The sequence below is a fragment of the Pterocles gutturalis genome, unplaced genomic scaffold (genome assembly GCF_000699245.1).
Source record: "Pterocles gutturalis isolate BGI_N339 unplaced genomic scaffold, ASM69924v1 scaffold11020, whole genome shotgun sequence".
In the NCBI taxonomy this organism is placed as follows: Eukaryota; Metazoa; Chordata; class Aves; order Pterocliformes; family Pteroclidae; genus Pterocles; species Pterocles gutturalis.
This window is the reverse complement of record NW_010138311.1, coordinates 1-12,528: the sequence shown is the minus strand read 5'-3', so window position 1 is coordinate 12,528 and position 12,528 is coordinate 1. Positions and strand designations below refer to the sequence as shown.

Below are 12,528 nucleotides of genomic sequence, written 5' to 3'. Positions count from 1 at the left end.
AAAAAGGATACAAAGCTTAAAAAAATTTAAATACAAATAGCAGTTCTTCCCTCAGGGAAAGCAAGAGATAGTTTAATAGTGCTAATTGCTGTGTGAAAAAGACAACTGCTTTTTGCTTCCCCCAAACTCGGCATCTCTAGGGATTTGAACCTTAGAGAAAATAATCTGAATTCCGTGATGAATCACAGCAGAACACAGAACAGCTATATCAAATCTATACCTGCTCCTTTCCTTAGTAAACAAAGGTCTTCCTTGAGCAAGATGTAGTAAGTAAAGAATGAAGAAGAAAAAAAGAAGGCAGAGTGTAATGGTAGAAAGGAAGAAAATCTACTAGTATTAAGAATCAGAGTTCCTTAGAGGTGGTTTGTCTTTAAACTTCATGCTCTCATAGTTTTCAGTAATGGAAAGACGGCTTGTATTTTCTTGTCTGCAGAATCTCTACATGCCTTTAAGGAGGTTATGTATGCATTTTTGTTTTGGATTATTCTTTGTAGGCAAGCACTGCTGAGTGAAGGTGGTGTAATGGTAAATAGAAACACCAGTTACTTAGGCTACAAAAGGGAAGAGGTGGGACTGAAGTTACAGCTACAATAAAAACAAGATGAAAGCTTGAGTCCATTTCAGTTTGTAAGCGCAATTCCAAAGCAGAGCTCCTGGGCATGCAGTAGTTCCGTGGTGATCTTGGTGTGCAAAATTCTGCTCAGATGAAAGCTGAAATCTAGTTGAAGATGCTCTTCAACCACTGAAAATTATCCAGTCCCCTGTAAACAGACCCCAGCTTACACAAATTCCTCCTAATAGCTAACGATCAGCTGTGGTCATTTGTGTTAATCTGTTCCTATTACACTGTTCAGTGCTGCCTGCTACTATAGATGGCACCTAGTTAATAGTTTCAAAGTCAAGAGCAAGAGATCCTTAGCTGCCAGCTTCCTCTACTCAAAGACAAGCTTATTTTTGTAACCTTTGGAGATCCTTAGCTGCCAGCTTCCTCTACTCGAAGACAAGCTTATTTTTGTAATCTTTAGTTCTAGATTCCACAGACACTGAACAGAAACTACTGCAATTGAGACTAAGAGTATTCCATGCAACTTGGAGGTTTTCACATTAATTTCCAAAATAGCTACATCCTGCTTTTTCCTGCTGAATTATGGCCTCTCAGCTCTTGCTAGCAAGGAAACTAGGAGTATGATACCTCTAATGAAGCCTTCTTCTAGAAAATAAGTGCTTCGATTTCAAGAGGGGCAAAGCACTTGCTTGCAGACCGCTGAAACTGAACACTAACTCCCCCTTGCCGCAGCTCCTAAACAGTGTAGGATTATGGCTCACCATGAGCACTAACACCTATCAGACTGGAAGTAACAAAAAACTGGCTCTGTGCTGGAGATGAAGAGTCCGAGTAGGGGCATACAGGAGTAATGCTGGTTTGTCCGTATGTAGTTATTTCTAAATATACTTAATAATGTTTAAGAAACAGTATTTCTCATTTGCCTGAGAAAACTCATGCAGGTGGAGCTACACCAGATGTTAACAACTCTCAACATGTGACATGCAACTAGACTAACTATGAGAGAACAAAACCACCTGTTGCATTTAGGATACATTTAGAAAGTCTTCAGCTGGTACAAGTTACTCTATTTTATAGTCTTTGTTCTAATAATCCACACCTGCTGCTAAATAAAAATGCTTTAGGAAAGGTGTTAATCACTTAGTAGCAACTAGGTTCACAAAAATTTTCACTATTGGCATTACTGCTCCCTTTGACTCTAAGATGGATCATGAACTCTAGTCTCTTGGGTACATCCTCAGATTTCAGAGAGAGCAGATAGACCTGGATGTATTTTTTTTACCATTAAAAACACAGAATATTATTATAGCAAGAGCTCAAGTCTTTCTAACCTTGAAAAAAAACCCCAAACCCTAAAAACTTATAACAACGAAATCTTTACTTCCCACTTATTTCACAGTCCCATGCCTATAAACAAGTTCTTGTAAGTCTAAGAACAATTAAATCCACAACTGAATACGAATGTATCATTTATTTGAGGTGGACAATTCACATAATTAAAAGCCACAGGTAACAAATCTTATCTTGAATTTGAATCAGAGGTTTATTTCATAGTTTTCAGGGGCAGCTTCAGAGAAAGTAAAACACAAAAGATAACCAGCACGCATCACGATCAGATGCGGGTGAGGAAAAAAAATATGAACCCTCAGAATGCAATTTAAATGGCAAAAAGAAAAAAAACCTGACTGTATGAAAAAAATGCATCTTGAAGGCAGTCCACTGAATGGCTTCTCCAATTATTTATTGTTAAAAAAGTATGCAAACCATGGCACAGGCATATCCAACCCTTTCAGCTGCAAGGAAGAGAAAACCTTGTCCTAACATATTCATTGCATAAGTCTAAAGTAACGTACAGAAAATTTCAAGTAACGGATTGTGGTCTGAAGTAAAAATTCCATTTCTTATTTAAAAAAAAAAATGAGAAGGCTATCTGTTTTTCTTCTCTCCATCCACTGGTTGATCCGTTTCAGAGTCATATTGGCATTTTTCCACACATTTCCTAGGGAACCAGCCTCGTTCTCTTATTCCACCTTAAGACATGAAAAGTTGCATTAACTTGGAACAAAACACGGCCCACTATAGAGGCAAAACACAAGACTGGAAGAAACATCTAAAGGTTACCTAATTTATTTTCTTCATCAAGACAGGACATCCAAGTCATTCCTAACATCGTTGCCTAGGAATGTATGGAGTCTCTCCCATTGCCTAAAATGTTCTCATGGATCTCCAAAGTTTTCTGGTACTCTCCTTACTCTTAGAAAATCTGTTCTAATACCCTATATGAGAATCCTTCTGTCTATAGTTCAAGTTCACAGCTCCTTTTCCTACACACCAGGGACACAGGAAGCAACTAACAACCTTCTCTACAACAGTCTTTCATGCAGCAGATGACTCTTTTTCCTCCCCAGGTAAGGTAAAGCTGAAAGAACTGAGGTGGCTTATAAATCCCATTTTGTAGTACTCTGATTTTTCTCATTGTTTTCCTCTCAATCCCTTACAGCTGATCTCCCTGTTTCTTGAGATGCTGTAACTGCTTTTACTTGTGTCAGTATTTCAGCTGAGTCTCTGCTAATGTTGAGCGGGATGGAAGGATTACTTCATGTATCTTTTTTCTTTTTTTGAAAGTGTTGACTCATCTTAAGATTATTTTTTTCTTTCCCTCAGAGGAACAGCTACTTAATCATTACTTTTTCCATCTTGTTTTAGTGCAGCTTGTTATTCCTGCCTATTTATAGCATTTTGGTATACATTCCTAGCAAATCATATCCCATTTTTGAAGCATAGTTCTCCAAAATACCAATGTTATTTTAAATTCTACTCCAGCCTCTCAGTATACACTACGTTCCCCCACCCAGACCACATTTCACCTGATCTAATTTATATTTGATGTTTGAAAGAGTTCATTAGAGTGAGCTGCCGAAGCACTTCCAGTCCATGAAGGTCTCTGACCTTCCATGAAAAGCATGGACACTTTCAGTTTAGTAATTTCAACCTAGTGAGCCAATCTGTTGGCTGCCTCTCTTTTGCCAACAAGGAACGTACATACAATGAATTCACAATTGTTCGGAAGAGACAACAGAATCCAACACAGGCTCAGTGGAAGGCAAAATTTTAGCTCAGTCCTAAGCAGAAGGGCTAAATAAAATATGCAAAAATTTCAGTGCAGGTGTCTGTGATGTTGTTTCTCTGCAGACCAGCAGGAGTCTTTAATGTCTGATGGCTGCAGTTAGTTACATAAATGCATATCAAAGTTCTTGGAATCGATCCCAAACCAAAGACATAATGTCTTCTTGTTTTTAAGATGCACAAAGAGTAATCCCAGGTCTTATATGGATACGGGGCATTTAGGTAGGAAATCTGAATGTGTTTAAGTAAAACCACTATTTAAATATCGAAAAAAAGAAATCACCATTAATCTCTTCCAAGTCTAGAAGTCTAACTTATTCTTAGAATATGAAGAAGTGTTCCCATTCCCATTCAACCTTCAATAGACTACTAGATGCATGTTCTTACTGAATCTTAGATTAATTAATGTTTATGAAAACTCACAGATGTAAAGAGTAAAAACTGTGGATGGGGTTTTAGCTCAGAGAGGAGCTAGCGCCAATAAGGTTGGTCATTCTACACTCTGAAAACTGAAAATATAATATTGTCTACATTTGTAGATAGCTATAAAATTGATTTGCGATTTTCAACAGAAAAAGTGAAAACAACTGCTTCATACCATCAGCATCTGAGTCAAGAATCTTCTCACCATACATCCAGTGTCTGGGGAAGAAAGTGGAATATGTAATTAGATACCAGAACTCATCTCAATATTTCTTTTAACCAAACATAAAGATGTGGAGCCACTAACTTTAAGCCTCTTGTGGCTAAAATCAGATCCCCTTTACTCAGTGCAATTCTAGGTTCTTCAGTGCATGGTGTTGTGAAGAATGTTTTAACACCTTTAGTCACAGGGCAGCAGACACCACTGTAATCTTCTATTGCTCGATACCGCACCTACAAATTTGAACATAACATGGCAATATATCATTGCAAGGAGTTACAGCATTGCTGACAGTTTCATATCAAAAAATCAATTCAAGTATACCATTAGATTTGAGCATAATGACAACAGCTGTCAAAGGGACTCTAAATTCTAAATTAACTGTGTAACGATGAAATACAGTCATCTTTATTATCACATTTCTTAACATCTGGAAACTAAGGAACAAACGCAAAGAAAGTTAAATGCTAAGTTTAACTAAGCAAAGGTTGCAGCACACTGTTTGTGTGGAAACACAGAGTCTCTATTTAATTGCTGGGTTTAAAAAAAAAAAAAAGTCTCAGCAATTACCTACATTTATTTACACTGACATTTCAAAGTCATTTCAGACCAAACATCACAAATACTTACACTTCTTACTCGCTTGTCCGCTTTCTGTTTCAGTTGCTCTATCTATAAATGATTATAAATAGAAATTTAGGCAGTATTTAGTTTAAGATTACTTCTGTATTCAACACAAAATGAAGTCAGGTATTGAAATCATTCAACAAATGCAGAAAATATCATTAGCACTTAAAAGCATTCACAGAAGTATAACTTTTTAGTCTACAAAAAATGCGAGAACATTCGACAGAACTCCTATTGCTTAAGTATATGTATTACCAGTCAGTCTATTTTAGCTATTGAAAAAGCTGGTCTATTAATGCAAAGGAAAGCAGGCAATTGGACAGTGGTGAGGATTAACTTGAGGTATCATTGAAGATCAATTACCGTCAAAGTGTATTGATGACAGCCATCTCTTACTGGCCAATCCAGGCCATCTCCCTCAGGAATCCCAGACCATGTAAACACTTGCTTAAAGTTCTTCCATTTACTTCCCATGTCATAGGGAAAAATAAAGGTCTCACCCGTTTGGTAGTACTGGATTCTGTCTTTGGCCTGGAAAACAATTAAGAAATATAGTACATAAAAACATACCTTACAAACTGCAACTGAGCAGCAGATATTAAGAAGTCCAGGTCATAAGCCCTGTGTGGGTCCATGAGACCCAAAGGTAAACAATTTGAGGCAAGAGCAGTGAATTCCTGCTATACTAACCCAGGCTACTAAAACTACTTAAAATAATGAAAGCATTTAGAAGTGTGTCTTGTTTGGGTGTCCCACATCATCCCCTCTCCTTTACTCTTTTAACAACAGAGTCAACTGGCTATGCTGATTAATCCATTCCATGCTCCAATTCTAATTCATGGCTTTTTTCAGAGACTGATGCCTGACTATTTTTCACTTACATAAAAAGACTTCCACAGCTCAGGATTCTTTGATTAATGATCATGAGCATAATTGGTAGTGAACCTCTAAGAACTGCATATACAGGCATAGTCTGAATTGCCCACATTCTGTAGTCATGAACATTTCATTTTTTCAGTAATGATGACATCTAGTGGAGAAGCCACAGAAGAGTTCGTTCTTTTTGTTGCAATAATGTAGTTTTTATTAAACACTTAGGTATTACAGTCTGTGTTTGGTTTTCAGAAGGGATATATTTGCAGTTAGTGTTTTACAGTAAAAATTTTAACAGATTATTCCAAATTCTACTATATAGTTGTAACAGGGTTTTCTTTCATTTATGTTCCTTTGTGTTATTATTCAAGGGTCGATTAGGACTATGGTCCAGCTAAGCTAGATTCTGTTCAAAAAGAAGGCACTACAGTACTTATACACAGTCAATATCTTCATGCTAATTTTGGCACAGAATAAAAGACAGACAAGTTAATTATGAAATGTTTGTGGATTTACACAAAAAAACCTGCCAGCACTGAACTAGTTTCTAAACACTGAATCACTTTTGCTTCCTCTAAACTTAGCTTCTGCTGCTTGGCTATGTTTCTTATGAAAAACCTTGTGAAACCCTCTATAAAGATATGGAGATCAAAGAGAAATTTAAAGGAGAGAACACTAGGTATATAATTTTCCAGCACTTCTTAAAAAATCAAGGAAAATCCTCTCAAGGTTAATCAGGGAAATAGGAAATTAGGAGAATCATGAGCCAAAAGATTCCACCTAAAATGGGTAGGGGAGTTAGAGAAAAATGCAAGCAGGCATAATGAGAAGCAAAGTCAACTTGAGTTTCAGACGAAAACAACCACATATTCCAAGCAGACAAGCAAAGTCTCTTAAAAGCAAATATGTTTCTACGGTCACACCCATTCACAAAAAAGAAAAATATATGTAGTCAAAGGATTTCTCATCTATTTCAGTGAATTTCAGAAGCAGTAAGGGAAAAGCTGATTGTAGGTGTTAAGTCAGTGGTGAACTGAAAAGACACCTTTGGTTTAAAGCCAGACAGGTGAAACAATAATGATAACTATAGAGAATAAACTTTATAAGAATACAGTACAATGATACTGTAATAAAAGCTCACCTTTTCTTCAATCCAGGACTCGATTGAAGTTTTATTTGTCAAAATTACTTTCATCTAAAAATAAAGCGTTAGGTGAAATCAGCATTGATTTTCTGCAGAAATACATCAGCTAGGCAAAGAAAACTTCATTTAACAAATTAATTTTCTTTAAACAACAAAGCAAATATTATGGGCTTAACTGAAACATATAAAACATCAAAATTAAGATTCAGCATAGATACATGCTAATACTATCCTTTAGGATTATACAGTATAACACAGTACTTCAGTTTATGCTTAAAATTAGTATTTTTGTTTCCTTCCAAAGATCTCAAACATTTGAAGTAATGTATCAGGCATGTTTGTTCCTTTTTTCAGGGACAGGGGCATGTACTCTTGAAATATCAAGTATTTTGCCATTTCCAGAGAGTTTATAAAGTCCATCTCATGTTTTCTCAGTTCATCAGATTTTTACTTCCAAGTTCTCTCATGAGGAGTAGTTAAAACAGAGGAATTGAGAGAAAGCAACATAAAACCCTGGAAAAGCTACACAGCAACATAATTTCTAAACAATTGTTCCTGTCTCTGTTCTGAATTCTGTTTCAGCTCCACAATGATGCAAAACTTACAGCTTTCAACTTCTTTGTAACTGAAGCCATAAACTTACCTGGATAATAAAGAGCATACCAACAGCAATAGTTGTTCCTAATGCCAGTCCTAAGGCAAATAAAGATGCAGCAAATGCAGACAGCCCAAAGGGAATAATGGGTCGAGGGTCTCTCTTGGCTGGACTCATGTCAATCTTTACAGAACTCCATCCAAAAGATATCTGCAAAGGGAAAATATAATTCAGCTCTAGAACATTCCGACTGCTGAAACAAAACAAATTACCAATAAGAAATCTGTCTCTGAACATAGATGTCCAACTTCTGACAGGTTTATAATACGAGTGGAATAATTAAAAGTAAAATGTGTTCAAAAGACTTTTCAGAACTATTATTTATTAGATGCAGGCCTTCTCTAGATGCAAAGCTAAACCAAAAGTCCCATCTTGCAAGCTCCACAAGTTAGGCCTAAGATCTCAAAAAAAAATCTGCACGCTGGCACACAAACAAAAACACATTCAACCAGTTTCAGACAGAAAATGTCTGCATAGTACAGTATCCATTTTCAATGGAAATGCTACAGGTCTTTCACTGAAAGCTTTAGCAGATAGCAGTTCTCAACATTACTGCTCTGTAAATACAACACACAGCTTTCATCTATTACACTCAGTTGATGTTTTCAAGCTTTTAATTGCAACCACAAAAGCTGAAATCAAAGCTCATAGTCTCAACCATGGATCTGAGATAAGGGATGTATTCCAGAACAAGCTGTGCTCATTGTTGCAGCAATTACATTTTCCCATTTAAAAACAAATTCAACATAATTTATTTTTGGTTCCAAAAATAATGTAATTTTTCCCCTTGAAGAAAGGGTTACATGTCTAAAAAAATGGCAAGAAAAAGAAAATAAATAGCAGCTAGTTTCTGTGCCAGCCAAAACACAGCCTGTCTCTCTACATATAAGGTACTGCTCAGAAACTGTCTTCAGTCAATGCAAAGCTCTAGGAAACTCCCAGTGATTATGACAAACAACAGGAAAAGAAAAAAAAAGGGAAAGGAAAAAAAACCCCACACTTTCTCTGAATCCTCCTGCGATTAATGAATGTACGTCTCACAGGTAGAGAGCAGAACTGAGAGTGTATGTTGAAATAACAAGGAATTCCACATGCTGCTTCTCAGGAAACCACATCACCTCACACTTCCAGAAATAAATTACCCGTTTGACTTAACTAATATTTTAAGTATTTAACTATGCTTTCTTACTCTGTTGTAAAGCTGAGTGTACATAGTCATAACAAATATGAAAGAAGCGTGAATGCATCCCAGTGGAGCTAAGAGGAGAAACAGAGTGAAAGATGCATGATTCTGGTATCCACAACAGTTGTTGATCCAAGGACAATGGTGATCCATCTTCATGACACATCTGTGGAAAATAAGTATTGATTAATATAAAGGACATTTATGATGTTTTTCCAAAAAGCTCAAAGAAAAGGACAACTAACTTTCTACTAGAATGAGAATGATATCTCATGTTGTAAAGTGAAAGAAAGCAAAACAAAAAGTGCTCCCAGGTCCTACCCTCCCTCCTCCTCTTTACTCAAACTTGCTTGTTGCTAGTAAACACCACATTCCAGAACCAGCAGACAGAGGCCTAGAATGGGAAATGTAAGATCAACACAGTAATTAAGCACTAATATTATGGCCGATTTTTAAAAATAAGGACAACAGAAAACAAAGTAAATGACAAATCCGCTGTGAACTACTTGCAGAAAGAACATATAGAGATACACAGAGAGGTGTGTTAATGCCTTTTCTTTTCAGAAAGCTTCACTAATTGCTATGTATTGACCTTAAACCACTCTAAGACCCTTTCAAAATCTATTTAACAAGCATAAATACCCTAGAGACACTCCTGTACTCAACATAAAGCTGGTTATTTTGGCTTAGCCTACAGGTGCAAAAAAACACCTGATAAAAGATTTGTCCACATCCCAAATTGCAGTGATTTAACTTAACAGGTGTAAAAGTCACTAATTAACAATGTTGCCATTCATCTGCAACAAACCTAAGTGATAAACAAAGGACTGAATTACATAAATATCCATCTCCCGTGAAAATAAAAGTTAACTGTTTTGGAACTACTGACCTCCTTATAAAAGATAAGCTACTCCATTCCCAATAGGAAGCTCATTTACTCCCTTTTAAAGAATTAATTATTCTTTATTAGCATATGCTCAGCTGCCACTGTTCAGGTTCTTGAACATGCAATCACAATTATCAGCACAAATGTTTCTGAAGAAGTTCCTAGGTCTTAGTTAGAAACCTCATCCTGTTCAGGCGTGCCACAAGAAGTGACTCCATTCATGCACTGAAACTTGCTGTAGCATAGAAGACTTTTGGCAGAAGTTACCTACTTCATTGCAACAGGCTAGGAATACACGCCAAATGAGTTACCCTGGCCAGAGTTGAGGGACAGAAAATTCTTAAAGCATATCAGCAAAATGATTTGGAGAATGTGCTGCAGTTTCTTCTGTTTTATTTCACAAAAGCGAAATCATTTAAAGAACTTGCATCTGCAACGACAACCATCGGGATCTGCTGCCATTTTCTACTAAGTCTTCGATGTAAAGATTGTCACTCAAGGAAAGCAGTCTAATTTTAAATCTCAGGATGGCGCAGCCAAATTGCAGCGTTGCTCTACAGTTTCAGTCTCTACTCCCTAAAAGCACACTACTTTGCATCTTGTGTTTACAGAAATAACCAGTGAATGCATATGCATTTTACCATGTTCTCTAGTAGTCTGTCAGAGGAGGACCTGCCCAGTAAACCCAAGATAAATGCAGTGACAGCCTGGACTGCAGACAGGCTTGCTTTTTTCAAGCTGCAGTAAATTCCAGTGTAGCTCTTTATAATAAAAGCAACCTTTACCTCAGAATAAGTCTATTGGAAGACTAACACATAACAAAGCACAAACTTTTTAGAGTTGATCCAAAAGGCTTACTGGTTCACTTAACACGTAGACTACCATCAAAAAAAAATCACCTTTAGCGAAGAGTAAAGAACAGTCCAAAATTTCCACTCAAATCAACACCTAACTCCCATTTGGGAACACAACAGAATAGGTTTTTCTACTCCCTGAGCAGCTGAATGTTCGGACTTAGAACTTACAAAGTACTGAAAGATTTTTAGGTATTTACACAGGCTCACTTTCCTGAAACAGTACTGCAATGTTTTGTTAAATCTGTTAAGAAATTCTTGAGAGAGACTAATTTCAAACCAGAAAGAAAATGTAAAGACAGATCTATTTATTAAACCAAAATACAGTAAAACCATACAGAAACCATTCAACTAGAAAGTGGAAATACTTGAAACAGGTATAGTGTTCATATGGAAGTCTTTTAAAAATGCACAAGTCTCAGATGAACAAATTATATTAATAGCTCATCATCAGATTAGAAGCTGCTTTAATACAAACTTAAAACAATTTTAAAGGAAGACAGTACCTGTTACACTTTCGACAGTGGTGTGAACGTGGTGCCTTATAAGACTGACACACTTTACAGTATTGGAGATACATGCAATCCTGAGATTTTTCCTTTAAACAGAAGAAAAGACCTGTTAGACATATACTTAATTCTACTGACAATACATACCTTAGCACTTTCCTAACCTAAGCATCTTTGCTTTCTTCTGACAGGGTATGTTTCATAACCCAACCCTACTTAATGGTAGGTGGTGAGGAGAGGAAAAAACAAAATGAAATAACCTCTTGGCTATCAACACAGCCATCTCCCACTGTTGAAACTGCTGGCTGCTAAAAGAAAACAGTTCTTCCATTAGGAAGAGTGGCTGTACAAGGAGAATTTCATTGTGAAGCTCTGAGAGTAAAAAACAACAGGAGACGTTTATAATAATAATAGAAAAAAAAAAAAGCTTATGTACCTCTCTCCATTTTACATCATGAGCCAGTTTAAGCTTACTACTAAGATACAGTACTGGTAAACATTAATGTTCAACTAGCTCTTGTTTACCACCCTCTCTCTCTTACACACACACATGCATGCCAACTACAGCAAGATGGGAGACAGAGAGACTGTAGATAGCAAGCAGTAATGCTGGCCAAAATCTTCTGTTCACAAAGTGGAATACATAGTTGTTCTGCTAGGACTACATCAGAATCCTTTTCTCACTAGACTCTGTCCTGAGAAACATTCCACAAGGAGAAATGTGATTGCTACTAATCTTTGTATCATGCCACTGGAATGTAAACTCGGGCCAGCTGTCCTGAACCTGTATCATTCTGGTCCTTGAGTACTACTCTTCCAACCGATTACTGAAGAAAAGGAAAAGCAAATTTCTACCTTGACTTATAATACTGCATTGAACATAAGATAAACACGCAATTTTCTGGCTCTTACACACAAAAAATAAATTAGCTAAATGAAGTTCTTTTAATCCTTACTACTAGCAGCAAAACCTTCCATACAACAGCGTCTGCATGAGCGTGCTGGTAACCTCGAGGTTCCCATTCTCGGCTAACAGCACTCGTTTCCTGTTCTGCCGTGAGAAGCACCAACAAACAGAACAACACATCCTGCCAAGGCAGAGGCGCTGCCGCCCAGCCCCGCGCCGGAACGGGCACACCGAGGGAGCGACGGAGCGAGCCGGGGAGCGCTGGAACCAGCGGGGACATGGCAGAGAGGCAGAACGTGAAGATGTCCAAACAAGATAAGGAGAAAGGAGTGGCCCGAGGGGCCCGCTGCATTCCGCACGGAGCAGGGGAAACGCCGCCATCAAAAGATACAAGACCCCGGCCGTCTGCTCCCCGCACCCGCTCCTTCCAGAGCCCGGCCCGGGCCCCAGCGCAGCCCCCTCCCCGCCGAGCCCCCCCTGGGGATGAGGCGATCGAAAGCCAGCGCTTACCGGCGTCCACCCCAGCGGGACGTACCCCGGGCCGACAAACATGGCG

The 12,528-nt window shown here is 37.8% G+C and overlaps 1 protein-coding gene across 1 annotated transcript; it reads right to left on the bottom strand.

The window, feature by feature from the left end:
- Nucleotides 1-2,018: 2,018 nt before the first annotated feature.
- Nucleotides 2,019-12,524, bottom strand: ZDHHC6 (zinc finger, DHHC-type containing 6). The gene is made up of 10 exons (XM_010082951.1): nucleotides 12,483-12,524; nucleotides 11,063-11,154; nucleotides 8,823-8,982; nucleotides 7,622-7,783; nucleotides 6,976-7,029; nucleotides 5,325-5,492; nucleotides 4,965-5,006; nucleotides 4,422-4,567; nucleotides 4,290-4,333; nucleotides 2,019-2,595 (listed from the first exon to the last, which is right to left on the bottom strand). Exons 1-10 carry the CDS (start codon nucleotides 12,522-12,524, stop codon nucleotides 2,492-2,494), a joined length of 1,014 nt encoding a protein of 337 aa, XP_010081253.1. The 3' UTR covers nucleotides 2,019-2,491.
- Between the last annotated feature and the right edge of the window lie 4 nt (nucleotides 12,525-12,528).